The sequence below is a fragment of the Bos indicus genome, chromosome 18 (assembly GCF_029378745.1).
Source record: "Bos indicus isolate NIAB-ARS_2022 breed Sahiwal x Tharparkar chromosome 18, NIAB-ARS_B.indTharparkar_mat_pri_1.0, whole genome shotgun sequence".
Lineage (NCBI taxonomy): Eukaryota > Metazoa > Chordata > Mammalia > Artiodactyla > Bovidae > Bos > Bos indicus.
This window is the reverse complement of record NC_091777.1, coordinates 39,611,001-39,628,435: the sequence shown is the minus strand read 5'-3', so window position 1 is coordinate 39,628,435 and position 17,435 is coordinate 39,611,001. Positions and strand designations below refer to the sequence as shown.

Below are 17,435 nucleotides of genomic sequence, written 5' to 3'. Positions count from 1 at the left end.
TCAGAAGAAATGGAGTAGCCATCATGGTCAACAAAAGAGTCTGAAATGCAGTACTTGGATGCAATCTCAAAAACGACAGAATGATCTCTGTTCATTTCCAAGGCAAACCATTCAATATCACAGTAATCCAAGTCTATGCCCCAACCAGTAACGCTGAAGAAGCTGAAGTTGAACGGTTCTATGAAGACCTACAAGACCTTTTAGAACTAACACCCAAAAGAGATGTCCTTTTCATTATAGGGGACTGGAATGCAAAAGTAGGAAGTCAAGAAACACCTGGAATAACAGGCAAATTTGGCCTTGGAATACGGAATGAAGCAGGGCAAAGACTAATAGAGTTTTGCCGAGAAAATGCACTGGTCATAACAAACACCCTCTTCCAACAACACAAGAGAAGACTCTATACATGGACATCACCAGATGGTCAACACCGAAATCAGATTGATTCTATTCTTTGCAGCCAAAGATGGAGAAGCTCTATACAGTCAGCAAAAACAAGACCAGGAGCTGACTGTGGCTCAGATCATGAACTCCTTATTGCCAAATTCAGACTTAAATTGAAGAAAGTAGGGAAAACCACTAGACCATTCAGGTATGACCTAAATCAAATCCCTTATGATTATACAGTGGAAGTAAGAAATAGATTTAAGGGCCTAGATCTGATAGATAGAGTGCCTGATAAACTATGGAATGAGGTTCGTGACATTGTACAGGAGACAGGGATCAAGACCATCCCCATGGAAAAGAAATGCAAAAAAGCAAAATGGCTGTCTGGGGAGGCCTTGCAAATAGCTGTGAAAAGAAGAGAGGTGAAAAGCAAAGGAGAAAAGGAAAGATATAAACATCTGAATGCAGAGTTCCAAAGAATAGCAAGAAGAGATAAGAAAGCCTTCTTCAGCGATCAATGCAAAGAAACAGAGAAAAACAACAGAATGGGAAAGACTAGAGATCTCTTCAAGAAAATTAGAGACACCAAAGGAACATTTCATGCAAAGATGGGCTCAATAAAGGACAGAAATGATATGGACCTAACAGAAGCAGAAGATATTAAGAAGAGATGGAAAGAATACACAGAAGAACTGTACAGAACTAAATATACATTTCTCCAAAGAAGACATACAGATGGCTAACAAACATGAAAAGATGCTCAACATTACTCATTATCAGAGAAATGCAAATCAAAACCACAATGAGGTACCATCTCATGCCAGTCAGAATGGCTGCTATCAAAAAGTCTACAAACAATAAATGCTGTAGAGGGTGCAGAGAAAAGGGAACCCTCTTACACTGTTGGTGGGAATGCAAACTAGTACAGCCACTATGGAGAACAGTGTGGAAACTCCTTAAAAAACTGGAAATAGAACTGCCATATGACCCAGCAATCCCACTGTTGGGCATACACACCGAGGAAACCAGAATTGAAAAAGACATGTGTACCCCAATGTTCATCATAGCACTGTTTACAATAGCTAGGACATGGAATCAACCTAGATGTAAATTGGCAGACAAATGGATAAGAAAACTGTGGTACATATACACAATAGAATATTACTCGGCTATTAAAAAGAATGCATTTGAATCAGTTCTAATGAGGTGGATGAAATGCATATATATGGAATTTAGAAATATGGTAATTATGACCCTATATGCAAGACAGCAAAAGAGACACAGATGTAAAGAACAGACTTTTGGATCCTGTGTGAGAAAGTGAGGGTGGGATGATTTGAGAGAATAGTATTGAAACATGTATATTACCATATGTGAAATAGATCACTAGTCCAGGTTCGATGCATGAGACAGGGCGCTCAGGGCCAGTGCACTGGGATGACCCTGAGAGATGGGATAGGGAAGGAGATGGGAGGGGGGTTCAGGATGGGGGACACATGTAAACCCATGGCTGATTCATGTCAATGTATGGCAAAAACCACTACAATATTGTAAAGTAATTACCCTCCAATTAAAATAAATTAATTAAAAAAAGAAAAAGCATTTGGTATCTCTTTATGTTAAAAAAAAAAAAAAAAAAGCCCATTTCAACAAACTGAGACTAGAATGAAACTTCCATAATCTTATAAAGGATATTTAAAAGCCAAAACAAAACAAAACTAACCTCAAAACAAAACAAGTCTACAACTAACTTAAGAGTGAAATTTTGAATGCTTTTTGCCTCCTTGGGCTTGGGAACAAGACTAGGATGTCCACTTACCACTTAGGTAACAGTGTAATGAAAATCCTAGTTAGTGCAATAAAGTGAGAAAAAGAAATAAGGTTTAAAAGTTAAAGATTAGAAAAGAAGAGGTAAAAGAGCCATTATTGGCAAATAGCATGACTGTGTTCCGAAAAATGTAGAACATTAATCAAAACATTAGATTTAATTAGTGAGTTTACCAAAGTTGCTGGATACAAGGTCAGTACTTGAAAATTGTTTTTTATATTAGTAATAAACAGCACATTAAATGAAAATATCAGTTATGACAGCATAATAATCAAATACTTGGTAGTAAATCTAGTGAAAGAGGTGCAAGAAATCATAGCAAGATCTTTTTTGATCTGCTTAAGAGTAATGAAAATAAAAGCAAAATAAACAAGTGAGAACTAATTAAACTTAAAACCTTTTGCACAGCAAAAGAAACCACAAACAAAATGAAAAGACATCACACAAAATGGGAGAAAATATCTGCAAATGAAGTGACTAACAAGGAATTAACCTCTAAAATACAGAAACAGCACATGCAGCTCATTATCAAAAAACCAAACAACCCAATCAAGAAATGGACAGAGGATATAAATAGACATTTTTCCAAAGAAGATACACAGGTGGCCAAGAGGCACATGAAAAGATGTTCAACATGACTAATTATTAGAGAACTGCAAATCAAAACTACAATGAGGTATCACCTCACGACCACCAGAATGGCCATCACCAAAAAAATCTACAAACTAAATGCTGGAGAGGCTGTGGAGAAAAAGGAAGCCTCTTACACTGTTGGTGGGAAAGTAAATTGGTATAGCCACTATGGAGAACAGTATAGAGGTTCCTTAAAATAGTAAAAATAGAGGTGCCATAGGATCCAGCAATCCCACTCCTGGGCCTATATCCAGAGAAAATCATAATTTGAAAAAACTCATGTGCCTCAGTGTTCATTGCTGCACTATTTACAGTAACTAGGAGAAGGCAATGGCACCCCACTCCAGTTCTCTTGCCTGGAAAATCCCGTGGAAGGAGGAGCCTAGTGGGCTGCAGTCCATGGGGTCGCTAAGAGTCGGACACGACTGAGTGACTTCACTTTCACTTTTCACTTTCATGCATTGGAGAAGGAAATGGCAACCCACTCCAGTGTTCTTGCCTGGAGAATCCCAGGGACAGGGGAGCCTGGTGGGCTGCCATCTATGGGGTCGCACAGAGTCGGACACGACTGAAGCGACTTAGCAGCAGCAGCAGCAGGATATGGAAGCACGCTAAAGGGCCATCGACAGAGGAATGGATAAGGAGGCATGGCTTATGTATATACAGTGGAATATTCTCAGCCAGAAAAAGAACGAAATACTACTATTTGCAGCAACACACATGGTTCTAGAGATTGTTATTCTGAGTGAAGTAAGTCAGAGAAATACAAATATCACATGATAGCACTTATATGTGGAATCTAAAAAAAAAAAAAGGTACAAATGAATCTATTTATAAGACAGAAATAGAGTCACAGATGAAGAAAACAAACCTAAGGTTACCAAGGGGGAAGGGAGGGATGAATTGGAAGATTAGGATTGACATATACACACTACTGTGTATAAAATAGATAACTGATAAGGACTACTGATAAGCACTACTCTACTCAATACTCCGTGATGATCTATATAGCAGTAGAACCTAAAAGAGAGTGGATATAAGTGTATGTACAACTGATTCACTTTGCTCTACAGCAGAAACTAACACAACATTGTACATCAACTATACTCCAATAAAAACCAACATTTATATGAAATGTAAAGCACCTAGAGTAGTTAGTCAGAACAATCTTCAGGAAGAAGAATAAATTTGGAATACCTAAAATACCAGACACCACCCTTATGGCAGAAAGTGAAGAGGAACTAAAAAGCCTCTTGATGAAAGTGAAAGAGGAGAATGAAAAAGTTGTCTTAAAGCTCAACATTCAGAAAACGAAGATCATGGCATCTGGTCCCATCACTTCATGGGAAATAGATGGGGAAACAGTGGGAACAGTGTCAGACTTTATTTTTCTGGGCTCCAAAATCACTGCAGACGGTGACTGCAGCCATGAAATTAAAAGACACTTACTCCTTGGAAGGAAAGTTATGACCAACCTAAATAGCATATTAAAAAGCAGAGACATTACTTTGCCAACAAAGGTCTGTCTAGTCAAGGCTATGGTTTTTCCTGTGGTCATGTATGGATGTGAGAGTTGGACTGTGAAGAAAGCTGAGCACTGAAGAATTTTGAAGAATGCTTTTCAACTGTGGTGTTGGAGAAGACTCTTGAGAGTCCCTTGGACTCAAGGAGATCCAACCAGTCCATCCTAAAGAAAATCAGTCCTGGGTGTTCATTGGAAGGACTGATGCTAAAGCTGACTCCAATACTTTGGCCACCTCATGCGAGGAGTTGACTCATTGGAAAAGACCCTGATGTTGGGAGGGATTGGGGGCAGGAGGAGAAGGGGACAACAGAGGATGAGATGGCTGGATGGTATCACTGGACGTGAGTCTCAGTGAACTGCGGGAGTTGGTGATGGACAGGGAGGCCTGGCATGCTGCAATTCATGGGGTCATAAAGAGTTGGACACGACTGAGTGACTGATCTGATCTGATACCCCAATACAAAATAAAAAGATTTTTTAAAAAAAGAGAATATTGTCATAATCTTACAGGTGAAGATTTCTTATCAGGACACAAAAAAGCACTCACCATAAAATTAAAAAAACTGATAAATTAGGACTTATTAAAATTCAGAACTACTTATACTTCTATTCATCAAAATACACAACAAAGAGTGTGAAAAGGCATGTCTTAGAATGAAAGATATTGACAATACATTTACCTAACAGAAGAGGAGAGTGTTCAAAATATCTTAGAAAAAAAAAAACAAACAAACTCCTAAATCAAATCAGCAAAGACATTTCACAGAGAGGATATCTAAAAGGACCCACAAGAAAACAAAAAAGAGTACGTATCATTTGATGTTCAGGAAATGCAAATTAAAGCCATTATTATATTTCACTGCACCAGAAGGGCTAAAATTGTAATGCGTTGGCAAGGATATGGATCAATAAGAGCTTTGTCATATTGCTGTTGGGAGTGTATACTGGAGAACTGTTTGGTAGTATCTATTAATATCAAAGCTAAATATATTCCCACCATTTATTTTAAATGTTTAAATACAACAAAGTATTTACCCAAGAGAAATAATGCATCCACCGAAAGACATGTGCTGCTGCTGCTAAGTCACTTCAGTCGTGTCCGACTCTGTGCGACCCCAGAGACGACAGCCCACCAGGCTCCCCCATCCCTGGGATTCTCCAGGCAAGAACACTGGAGTGGGTTGCCATTTCCTTCTCCAAAGACATGTGCAAGAATGTTCGAAGCAGCTTTACTGTCAAGCAGCTTATTGTTAAAGCTAATAAAACATGCCCAGGGCAGGGAGGCTGTAAATTTCCCTTGTTACCCCAGAGTTGGGGTTGGTGTAACAGAGTTTAGGTTTTGTTTGGAAGAGAAGTGCAAATTTTTGTGCACCTGAATTTTTGATAGTGGTGGTGAGAAATATTTCATTTTAGATCCCTTACAAGAGGCAGCTGCAGCCCAAAGAGAAAGCCTCTGCCTCATTTCACGAGACCATGGAAGTGAGTGCAGGCCAGGAGAAGTTATGGCCATTTAGAATGCAGATTCACAGACCCTACTCAGACCAGCCGAATCACATCTCTGGAAGGAGGGGCTGGGCTCTGCTTCTTAAGTCTATCAGGTGACTCCTCTACCTTTTTATTCTTAAATGTTATTTGATTCCCTGGTGGCTCAGAGGGTAAAGAATCCAGATGCCTGCAATACGGGAGGCCTGGGTTTAATCCCTGGGTTGGGAAGATCTCTTGGAGAAGGGAATGGCAACCCACTCCAGTATTCTTGCCTGGAGAACCCCCATGGACAGAGAAGCCTGGTGGGCTACAGTCCATGGGGCTGCAAAGAGTCGGACATGACTGAGTGACTAAGCACAACACATAAATACTGCATGTGAGAGATATATGTGTATATGTGTGATACATCTTTTTTAAAATAAAGCACAATAAAATGTACTTTCATGAGCCCATTACCCAGTCCAAAAGCTGGATCATTAACAAGAATGTATTTGTATTTATATTTACCTAAAAGGGGACGACAGAGGATGAGATTGCTGGATGGCATCACTGACTCGATGGGCGTAAGTTTGAGTAAACTCTGGGAGTTGGTGATGGACAAGGAGGCCTGGTGTGTTGCGATTCATGGGGTCGAAAAGAGTCGCACACGACAAAGCAACTGAACTGAACTGAACTGAACTGAACATGCCTCTCTCTTATGCCTTCCTTCTGCCTCCCTACGAGAGGTAATATTTTATATTTTGTGTTTTCCATTCTATTAAAATTTTTAAAAATAAAGTTTTTGTCTTCTTGGTATCTATGCCTCAACATTATATTGTTTAGTATTGCTTGTTTTTTTTTTAATTGACCAAGAAAAAGTTCATTAACTTTTTTTGAATTTGTTATTGTAATAAAATATATATAATATGAAATTTCTGATTTTAACAGTTTTGAAGTATACAACTCAGTGGCATTCATTGTATTTGCAATGTTGTGCAACCACTGTTTCCAAAACTTTTTCATCATTCCAAGCAGAAACTCTGTACCCATTAAGCAATATCTTCCCTTTCCTTCCCCTGCTGCACACACCCCTCCCCTGCACCCCTGGTGACCTCTATTCTACTTTCTGCCTTGATGATTTTCCCTTTTCTAGACATTTTATACAAGTGGAATCATGTGTTTGTTTTTTGTTTCTGGTTTCTTTCACTTCACATAATATTTTCAAAGTTTATTCATGTCATGGCATATATCAGATGTTCTTATAAGTGAACAATATTCCACTGTATGTATTTTTATCCATTTATCTGTTGAAGGACATCTGAGTTGTTTCTACCCTTGGATATTGTGAATGATGTTGCAATGAACACTGGTGTACAAGAATCTGTTTGAGTCCCTTTTCAATTGTTTTGGGCTTAAATACCTAGAGGTGGAATCACTGGGTCATATGGTATTAATAATTCTAGGTTAGGATTTTGAGGAACTGTCGTACGGCTTTCCAAATACTACTCCATTTTACATTCCCACCAGCAATGGCTGGGAGTTCCAATTTCTCCACCTTCTTGCCAAGACTTACATTTTTTTTTCTTTTATTTGTAGCCATACTTGTAGGTGGAGGCTTCCCAGGTGGCTCAGTGGTAAAGCACCAACCTGCTAATGCAGGGGATGCAAGAGATGCGGGTTTGATCACTGGGTTGAGAAGATCCCCTGGAGGAGGAAGTGGCGACCTGCTCCAGTATCCTTGCCTGGAAAATTCCATGGCGAGGAGCCTGGTGGGCCATGCTGAGGTCATCAAGCGTTGGACACGACTGACGGCACACGCACATGCTTGTTGTAGGTGTAAGCTGGTATCCTGCGATTTTGCATGTCCTTAATGACGTTTTCCAACAGTGTTGACCATTTTTCATGTACTTGCTGATCATTTTTGTATATCTTTATTGGAAAAATGTTTATTCATATCATTTGTTCATGTTTAATTGGGTTGTTTTTCATTTTGTTGCTGTAAGAGTTCTTTATATAGTCTGGACAGTAAATCCTTACTGGATACATGATTTGTAAAAATTTTCTTCTATTCGTAGATTATCTTTTTACTCTCTTGGTATTATCTTTTGATGCACAAAAGTTTTAAATTTTGATGAAGCCCAACTTATCCTTTTTTTTTTTTTTTTGCTGCTTGCGATTTTGGTGTCATATTTTAGAATCCATTACTGAGTTTGCTTGGTTTTGAGCTCTATAAAAGCAGTATTATTCACAATATAGTTTCCTGAAACTTGAAGTTCTCTTTAAAAATTATGTTTATAAAACTATCCATGTTCTTTCACAGTTCATTCATTCTCATGGCTGTGTAATCTTGTTATACAAATAGATCACACATTATTTAGCCATTCTCCTATTGATAAACATTTGTGCTGTTTCCAGTTATTTTGCTATTATATCAGCACCACCTTAAATATCCCAGAGGGATTCTTCTGCACACTTTAAGAACCACTGGGCTTTTATAAATGAAATGAGTATTATTAAAATTGAATAGTACTCAGCTGCAGACATTTGCAGTTACCAACAGTTAGAAATGGACCTGGAACAACTGACTGGTTTAAAATTTGGAAAGGAATACATTAAGGCTGTATATTGTCACCTTATTTAACTGACATACAGAGTACATCATGTGAAATGCCGGGCTGGCTGGAGCTCAAGATGGAATCAAGATTGCCAGGAGAAATATCAGTAACTTCAGATATGCATATGACAGCACCCTTATGGCAGAAAATGAAGAGGAATTAAAGAGCCTCTTGATGGTGAAAGAGGACAATGAAAATCAGCCTAAAATGCAACATTAAAAAAACTAAGATCATGGCATCCAGTCCCATCACCTCATGGCAAATAAATGGGGAAACAATGGAAACAGTGACAGACTTAATTTATTTTCATGGGCTCCAAAATCACTGTGGACAGTGACTGCAGCTGTGAAATTAAAAGACGCTTGTTCCTTGGAAGAAAAGCTCTGACAAATCTAGACAGCATATTAAAAAGCACAGACATCACTTTGCCAACAAGGTCTGCACAGTTGGAACATAAAGAAGGCTGAGTGCCAAAGAACTGATGCTTTTGAACTATGGTGCTGGAGAAGACTCTCGAGAGTCCTGTGGACAGCAAGAAGATCAAACCAGTCAATCTTAAAGGAAATCAACCCTAAATATTCATTGGAAGGACTGATGCTGAAGCTGAAGCTCCAATAGTTTGGCCACCTGATGCAAAGAACTGATTCACTGGAAAAGACCCTGATGCTGGGAAAGATTGAAGGCAGGAGGAGAAGAGGGTAACAGAGGATGAGCTGGTTGGATGGCATCACTGACTCAATGGACATGAGTTTGAGCAAACTCCAGGAGATAGTGAAGGACAGGGAAACCTGGCGTGCTGTAGTCCATGGGTTGCAAAGAGTTGGACACGACTGAGCAACTGAACAACGACAACAATAAAACCATGATAACCACTGCCATTGAGTATGGTTTGCATCTACACTATAGCCTTATCCATTCTGTGTGATTTGTTGGAACAAGCAATCAGAGAAGATACAATGAGTACATTTTACTGATTTCAGGTTGGAGAGCTTTGCAAAACAGGGAGATGGCAACACAGTGTGGGGGACATGATTGTGAAAAGGAAATGTTTAATTGAGAGCCCTGTCTCAGCCAGGTTGCAGGAGTGTCTCTAATGGATTTGAAACAACCCCAAGAAGGGCTTTGTCCAGTGTTGAAAAGCATTCAGAACAAACAGACTCAGATTGACGGTTCCTCCCCAAGTCTTGCACACTGGCTCATTTCGGGAAACCCTTTGGCAGCTGCACGGGGTAGTGATGTGGCCAGGATTCTTCGGCTCAAGCATGAAGAACACCAGGGGAAACTCAAGCATGAAGCAAGAGCTGGACTCTTTAACAGGGAGGTTGTTTGTGGCTTTGTTACTGGAAAATGTGAGTAACCTTAATAAGGCCAAAGTGTGGAGACACAGCAATTACAAAATGAAGAAGGGGGTGGAGTGAGATACTGGGGACATAAAAGCATCAGCAGGTGCCCCCAACGGCACTGCTCTTCCAGAGCCAGACACACCAACGATGAGGTGAGTCCACAGTTTGCTCCTATCCCTCACTTTTCTCTGGATTATTTCATCCTTCTTTGGATATATCTTTTATCTACATGACAGCCTGAGTACAGGAGAGGCCTACAAGAGAAATGCAAAAATATAACGAAGATAAATAAGGCAAATGGACTAAATTATAGACTTTGTTTGCTTTCTGATGCACAGCGTGCAAACAATGTTTTATCCTCGTAAAGCTTCTCAGGGTTTGTTCTGTCCTTGGCTCTGACTCCCGATTATTTAGGATGGATCTCACTCTTCTTTGCCTGGGGGAATCTACTCATGTGTTTGGTTTTAGAGCCAGGAAGCACCAAGGCTCAACCTGTATTTATAAGAAGAATTATCTTCCAAATATTAGCGTGTTTGTAGAGGATCCTCTGTGTTCTATGTGCTGCATAAGGTTCTGGAGGAGATATTGGAAATGGATTAAAGCTTGGTCCTTGACTTCTAGGAATTATGAGTTTGGAGCAGTCCTTTCAGTCATTACCTCATTGTTTTCCAAATTTCATTCATTTGCACATCAGCTTCACGGTTCTCACCGTATTCCTGTGCTGCCCATACTACTATTCTTTTTGTAACATTCTCTCTGGGGTGTCACTGGCAGCTCAGTGGTAAAGAATCTGCCTGATAATGCAGGATTCGATCCCTAGGTTGGGAAGATCTCCTGGAGAAGCCATCCCCTTCTCCAGGAGATCAACCCTACTCCGGTATTCTTACCTGGGAAACCCCAAGGACAGAGGAGCCTGGCGGGCTACAGTCCATGGGGTCGCGAAGAGTTGGGCATGACTTGGTGACTGAGCACACACATAGGGAGTAAAGGTTTACTATGCAAAGATTCTCTGCTTTTCTATGTCCATAAAAGGTGATGTTTTCAGGTGGTGCTGTCTTTCCCATGAGACGTGACTTTCTCTAAGGAATAGCTTTTTCCTTGAGATTATAAAGTTTTCATCTTTGTGGGGAAGCTCCTGTGGTAGGCCTCCAGACGTTTTTTCCCCCTTTTTTGGCCACACCACATGGCATGCGGGATCTTAGTTACTCAACCAGAGATTGAACCTGGGTCCAGGCAGTGAAAGCTTTGAGTCCTAACCATTGGACTGCCAGGGAGTTCTCCCTGGCATTTTGAATATGCCTATTAGCAGATTAAAAAAAAAAACGTATAATGAGAAAGACCAAAAGTGAAACATTTGAGTGACACAAGGCACTCAGATTTTATCAAAACAGAAAAATTTTTTTTCTGAAATGTTGAAATAATGAAACTAGGAACTTAACCAAGCCATCTCTGAGTAGTTGCCATCTTCCAGGGAGATGGTCCACGGGTGGGTATGGCCTGTGTGCTGATGCCCATGTGCACAGGCACGCTTTTACGGACTCAGTTATCATCCAGGTAACCTTCTGGAATTTGGGAGTTCGCTATACGACTTCCTGAAGTCAAATTATCATAAAATAATAGAAACAACTACATCAGTGTTTTATTATGAAAATTTCCCCAAAGTAGAGAGAGTAGCATAATGATAACCCCCCACCCCCACCACCACCCCATCGTCTAGATATCCACATGCATTAGTGGAATCCTCGTAGCCCAGCACCTCAGGGTGCTTCCCACTCCAAGGGAGGCTTCTCTTTGCTGAGGAGCTCATATGTTGCAAACAATTTAATGTTTCCTGAATCCTGCTACGCACTGAGGCCCGATCCCTTCCTAATCTTGCTTGCTCTACTCTGAAGCTGCTGTAGAATTCCCAGCAGCACAGAACACACAGGAACCTCTGTGACTGGGAAGCTGCTAAAGTATGCATGTGGGTGGGTGAGGGGTCTCTAGGTAACAGGATCGGGGAGTGTGTGTGTTTAAATGGGGAGACCAGCAGCGCCCTCCTTTCTGTCTTCTCTGCAGCGCCCTGCAAGCTGTCATCACTCTCCTGCTCTGCGGGCAGCTTCTCGCGGTGGAAACCGGCAGTGAGGCCACAGGTAGGTCTGCCTTTGGGCGAGGGCTGTACCTGGCCGCACTGCTGCATCCCACTTGGGCCCATCAGATCTGCATCCTCTCTGGGAAAATCCAATTGCTCCTTATCCTGATCTTTGGTCTTTCAGTATCGTAAAGAACATTGGGGAGCCAGCCAGCCAGCAATCTCTCCTGGGCTTCCATTTCGGGTGTGGGAGGTTGATATGCTGTTTCTTCTCTCCTGACTTTTCCAGTCTCTAGGGGCAGTTTCTGAAAATGAACCTTGTCCTCCTGTTTTCCTTTGCAGCCGACAGCTGCCCAAAGGCCCCCGAGATTGCTAATAGCCATGTGGAGTACTCGGTTCGCTATCAGTGTGACAAATATTACAAACTGCATGCTGGAAATGGTAAGCCTGGGCGAACACCTTCGGGTTCTCCTGTCCCAACCCCGGACTGCCTCAACACAGTCTCCACTATTGCCACGACTGCTAGTCACCTTGACCATTGTCTGTCCTGCTGGGCTTTACTGGCGCCCGCAGCTCTTGGCTTTAGCATAGCGCTCCTCCCTTGCTCCTCTTCCCCCGCCCTCCCTGCTCCTACTTCTCTGACTCTGCTCTTTAAATACCTTCTCTCCTAGTGCTAGGTCCAGCTTTTTGCTCATTTTTTTTTTTTCGTTTTGTTTCAGGGGTGTATACTTTTAACAATAAGCAATGGATAAACAAGGACATTGGACAGCAACTTCCTGAATGTGAAGAAGGTAGGAAGTCAGGCCTGGGAAGCAGATTGAAAGTGGGTACTGAGGGGTTGGGGCATGGCAGGTATCTTGATCGAAACATCCTCAAGGAACATCCTCCCTGTGAGGCCTCCTCTGGGCACACACCAGTCGAGGACAGGGACTGGGGGACCACAGGTGGCCGGGCAGAGACGTGCACAGGCAGGTGATGGTTCCCCATAAAGTTCACTAGGGATGCATTCATCTGGTCTCCTGGGCACTGACTGAATCCACTTCCACAGAGGATCAGGGAACCCTGTATGTACAGAGAGCCCACCTAGAGATCCCTGGGCCAAGGGTAAAGCAAGCTGCGGGAAGAACAGGTCGAGAGAGGGCAGAACAAAAGCGCAACCCGTGGGAATGTGCTACAAGCGGCTGGAGATGGGTCAGGACTCAACCATCACCAGGAAGAGCTGGTGCTCTCTCCTTCTGGGAGGGAGGGAGTTTGATGTGCAAACCAGCTTCTTCTGTTCTGACTTTTCGCATCTCCAGGGGCTGTTCCCCAATATGAACCTTCTCTTCCTCTTTTCCTTTGCAGATGACAGCTGCCCAGAGCCCCCCAAGATTGAAAATGGCTACGTGGAGTACTTGGTTCGCTATCAGTGCAAACCCTATTACACACTGCGCACCTGTGGAGATGGTAAGGCCTAGACGAATGCCTCCTGTCCCTCCACTTCCATGGGGGATGGAGCCAAGGTAACTGGTCAGAAAGGGCATGTGCTTTCTGGAGCCAGGAGATGCAGGTTCTAATGAGGGTTTTGTCACTGGCAGCTGTGGCCTTTTGGGAAAATTAACTCTCTTCAGCCTCGAGTTTTCTTCCTTGTTAAGCAGAGGAGATGCCACGTAGCCTACCCATCTCAGGGTGAGATCTATATAAAACAGGATGGTGATGGTGATGATGGCAGGGAGCCCTCAACTCGTGAGCGCAAACGCTCCCGCACTGGGTAGTTTTCTCCACAGATTTGCTCACGAGGTCCTCACAACACCCCTCTGGAGACACTATTATTTATTTTTGCCAAGTTGCACAGCTTGTGGGAACTTAACTTCCTGACCAGGGATGGAACCTGTGTCCCCCAAATTAGAAGGTTGGAATCCTAACCACTGGACCACTAGGGAATTTCCAAGAGAGGATTATTATTCTCATTTCACTTCTGAAGAAACTGAGGCATAGAGAGGTTGATAAATTTGCCCAAGTTCAGGTAGCCTGTATGAGGGAAAGTCAGGATTTGAACCCTGATTCCAATCCTGTACTGCCTTGACACAATCGCCTCGGCCACCTAGACCACCATCCGTCTGCTGGGCTTCACTGGCCCCCAGCACTTGGCTTCTAGCACCGAGCTCTTCTGTTCCTCCCCCTCCCTGGCCCTCCTTCCTCCTATTTCTCTGACTCTGCTCTTTAAATATGCTCGCTCCCAGTGCTAGGTCCAGCTAGTGTCCCTTTCAGCTTGTATTCTTTCATTTTGTTTCAGGAGTGTACACCTTTAACAGTAAGAAGCAGTGGATAAATAAGAACATTGGACAGAAACTCCCTGAATGTGAGGCAGGTAGGAAGCCAGGGGCCTGGGAAGCAGACTGAAAGTGGGTACTGAGGGGTTGGTGCACGACAAGCATCTTGATTGGAACATCAAGGCACATCCTCCCTATGAGGCTTCCTCTGGGCACACACAAGCCAAGGACAGGGAGCGGGGGCACCAGAGGTGGCTGGGCAGAGATGTGCGCACGCAGGTGACGCCGCCCCTTGAAGTTCACTAAGGATGTGTTCATCTGGCCTCCGAGGCACTGACCGAGTCCACTGTCTACACTGTCCACAGAGGATCAGGGGACTCTGTATAGAGAGCCCACCTGGAGAGCCCTGGGCCAAGGGTAAAGCAAGCTGCAGGAAGAATAGGTTGAGGGAGGGCAGAACAAAACCGTAATCCATGGGAATGTACTACAACAGGCTGGAGGAGGGTCAGGACTCTCACCAGGAGGGGCTGTGCTCTCTCCTTTCCCTCCTGGAACAAGAGGGTTTTGTCCACCCTCTTCTGCTGCTTGGGCTGTGGAACCACTAACCTGCTGGGTTTCGACTGCAGTATCTATAAAACCTGTGTTCCGGCCAACATTGCTTCATGTCCCTATTTATTCAGAGAGAAGGAACCTTGGTAGCTCCTTGTCCTTACACTGAATTTCAGGGATCGTGGACCTCTAGTTGTGATAAATCACTTAAATATACCTAGAGTTCAGCAGCTGGGGTTTGAAAATTTCAGTGCTGTTTGTGAGTCAGAAAAGCAGGAAACAGAACTCTGCTTTAGTGATGTGAACATTAAAAAAAAATAATTTTAAACTGTAAACATTGGGGACGGGAGGAGCAGAAGGTACGGGCAAAGCATGTAAATGTTTCTAGCCCTGGAGACATGAAGAGCGATAGTTTTGGACAGCGGCAAGAGTTGGCGTTTTTATGTTTCCCGGCCCAGAGGACACTCACACCCCGCTCCTATTAATGATGGTCTTGCTCTCAACAGTGTGCGGGAAGCCCAAGCACCCCGTGGACCAGGTGCAGAGGATCATCGGTGGCTCATTGGATGCCAAGGGCAGCTTTCCCTGGCAGGCCAAGATGGTCTCCCAGCATAACCTCATCTCGGGAGCCACGCTCATCAATGAACGATGGCTCCTCACCACAGCTAAAAATCTCTACCTGGGTCACAGTAGTGACAAAAAAGCAAAGGACATCACTCCTACTTTAAGACTCTATGTGGGGAAGAACCAGCTTGTAGAGGTGGAGAAGGTGGTTCTCCACCCTGACCACTCCAAGGTAGACATTGGGCTCATCAAACTCAGACAGAAGGTACCTGTCAATGACAAAGTAATGCCCATCTGCCTACCTTCAAAAGATTATGTGAAGGTGGGTCGTGTGGGTTATGTGTCTGGCTGGGGGCGAAATGAAAACTTCAACTTTACGGAGCATCTGAAGTATGTCATGCTGCCTGTGGCTGACCAAGACAAGTGTGTGAAACACTATGAGGGCGTCGACGCACCTAAAAATAAGACAGCTAAGAGCCCTGTAGGGGTGCAGCCCATACTGAATGAGAACACCTTCTGCGTCGGCCTGTCCAAGTACCAGGACGACACCTGCTATGGCGACGCCGGCAGCGCCTTCGTCGTTCACGACAAGGAAGACGACACCTGGTATGCGGCCGGGATCCTGAGCTTTGACAAGAGCTGTGCTGTGGCTGAGTATGGTGTGTACGTGAAGGTGACCTCCATTCTGGACTGGGTTCGGAAAACCATCGCTAACAACTAAGGCGGGGCTGGCTAGGAGCAGCTGCCTGGAAGGACGAGGGGAAAGCTGCACAGGAGTGGAGGGGACACGAGTGCAGTGTGGCGCTGGTGGGTTCCAGCCAATAAAGAGCTTGCTTTGCCTCACTTCTGCAATGTGTCTTGCATTCTTTACCACTGAGCCCCCAGGGAAGCCCGTCTGTGCTGTTTTTAGCCTTGGTTTTTTTTGTTTTTTTTTTTTTTCTCTCACTGACGGTACAGCAGCAGCCAAGTGCTCTAGACTTTACTGGGAGTGTGGCAGAAAACACCCGGGCCAACTGGAAATCCCTAAGGTGATACGAACTGTCCCACTGGGGAACTCATGATCACTGAATGAGCGCCTATTCGATGGCAGGCCTCAGGGAGGTCACAGTTATCCTTTGTTTTATAGACAAGGAAATGGAGAGTCAGAGAAGTGATTTGCTGAAGGTTACCCAGCTATTAAATAGAAAAGCTGAATCTTGAACCTTTGTTGTTGCTTAGTCACTAAGTTCTGCGACCCCCATGAAGACCCTACCAGGCTCCTCTGTCCATGGGATTTCCCAGGCAAGAATACTGGAGTGGGTTGCCATTTCCTTCTCCAGGGGATCTTCAGCCCAGGGATCAAACTTGCATCTCCTACATCGACAAGTGGGTTCTTTACCACTGAGCCCCCAGGGAAGCCCAAAGCTGAGTTCTGAACCTAGGTCTGTCTGAACACAAACCCTGAGCTCTTTTCACAGCATCCTCTGCTTCTTCCGAGTGGAGGAGGAGAAAGAGAGAAGGCTGGTGAGAAAGACACGGGCTTGAGCGGCACGAGTGTCTGACAGATACTACTCCGTTGCTTGTGCTCCAACACACCAGCACTTCGGCTAACACAGTAAGATGTATAAAGGCAGGGTTTCTAGATTTGCTGGGTCCAAGTCACAGCTCAATGACAAACCTGCCAAGTTCCCTGAGCTCCCTGCCCATTAGTGTCCTGGGCTCTCCCACGGGGGGCGTAACCCAGACAGGCTCTAAAGCGCCATCAGTAGAAACATTCTGGGGCTGGGGGGAGTCAGAAGTCTCTTCCTGAGGAGGGGCTGCTTTTCCCATTTGGAAGAAAGCAACCCTCAACTAGGACTCAAACCACAGCCATCTGAGTCTTTCATTTCACAAAGATAAACTGTTCTTGCTATGAACAGTTTCCCAGAACAAAAGTTCCGGAGCCCAGCCCATGAAGCTCTCCTTCTAACTGAAGAAGAAGAGTTCTAAGTGAGCCACACACCTTTACTCAGCACACTGGCCCTTCACCAGCATACAGTCTTGTCACGGCAAAATGCGGCCTCCCCTGCTTAGGGCTTAAAATGTCGACTGGTGTCACTACTCTCTCTCTAGTGTTCTGTCCTTCCCTGTGATGTTGTCACAGGCGCTCTCCAGACCCATCGATAATGAAAAGCAGGTTGGAGCTCACAGGCCAAGGAACAACTGAGACCTGTATTCTAGAACCT

General features: G+C 43.8%; 1 protein-coding gene across 1 annotated transcript; it reads left to right on the top strand.

The window, feature by feature from the left end:
* The first annotated feature begins 9,837 nt into the window (after positions 1 to 9,837).
* LOC109572627 (haptoglobin) lies at positions 9,838 to 16,074 on the top strand. Its single transcript, XM_019979573.2, has 7 exons — positions 9,838 to 9,947; positions 11,854 to 11,927; positions 12,209 to 12,307; positions 12,586 to 12,657; positions 13,211 to 13,312; positions 14,142 to 14,216; positions 15,174 to 16,074. Exons 1-7 carry the CDS (start codon positions 9,943 to 9,945, stop codon positions 15,950 to 15,952), a joined length of 1,206 nt encoding a protein of 401 aa, XP_019835132.2. The 5' UTR covers positions 9,838 to 9,942; the 3' UTR covers positions 15,953 to 16,074.
* Positions 16,075 to 17,435: the final 1,361 nt, after the last annotated feature.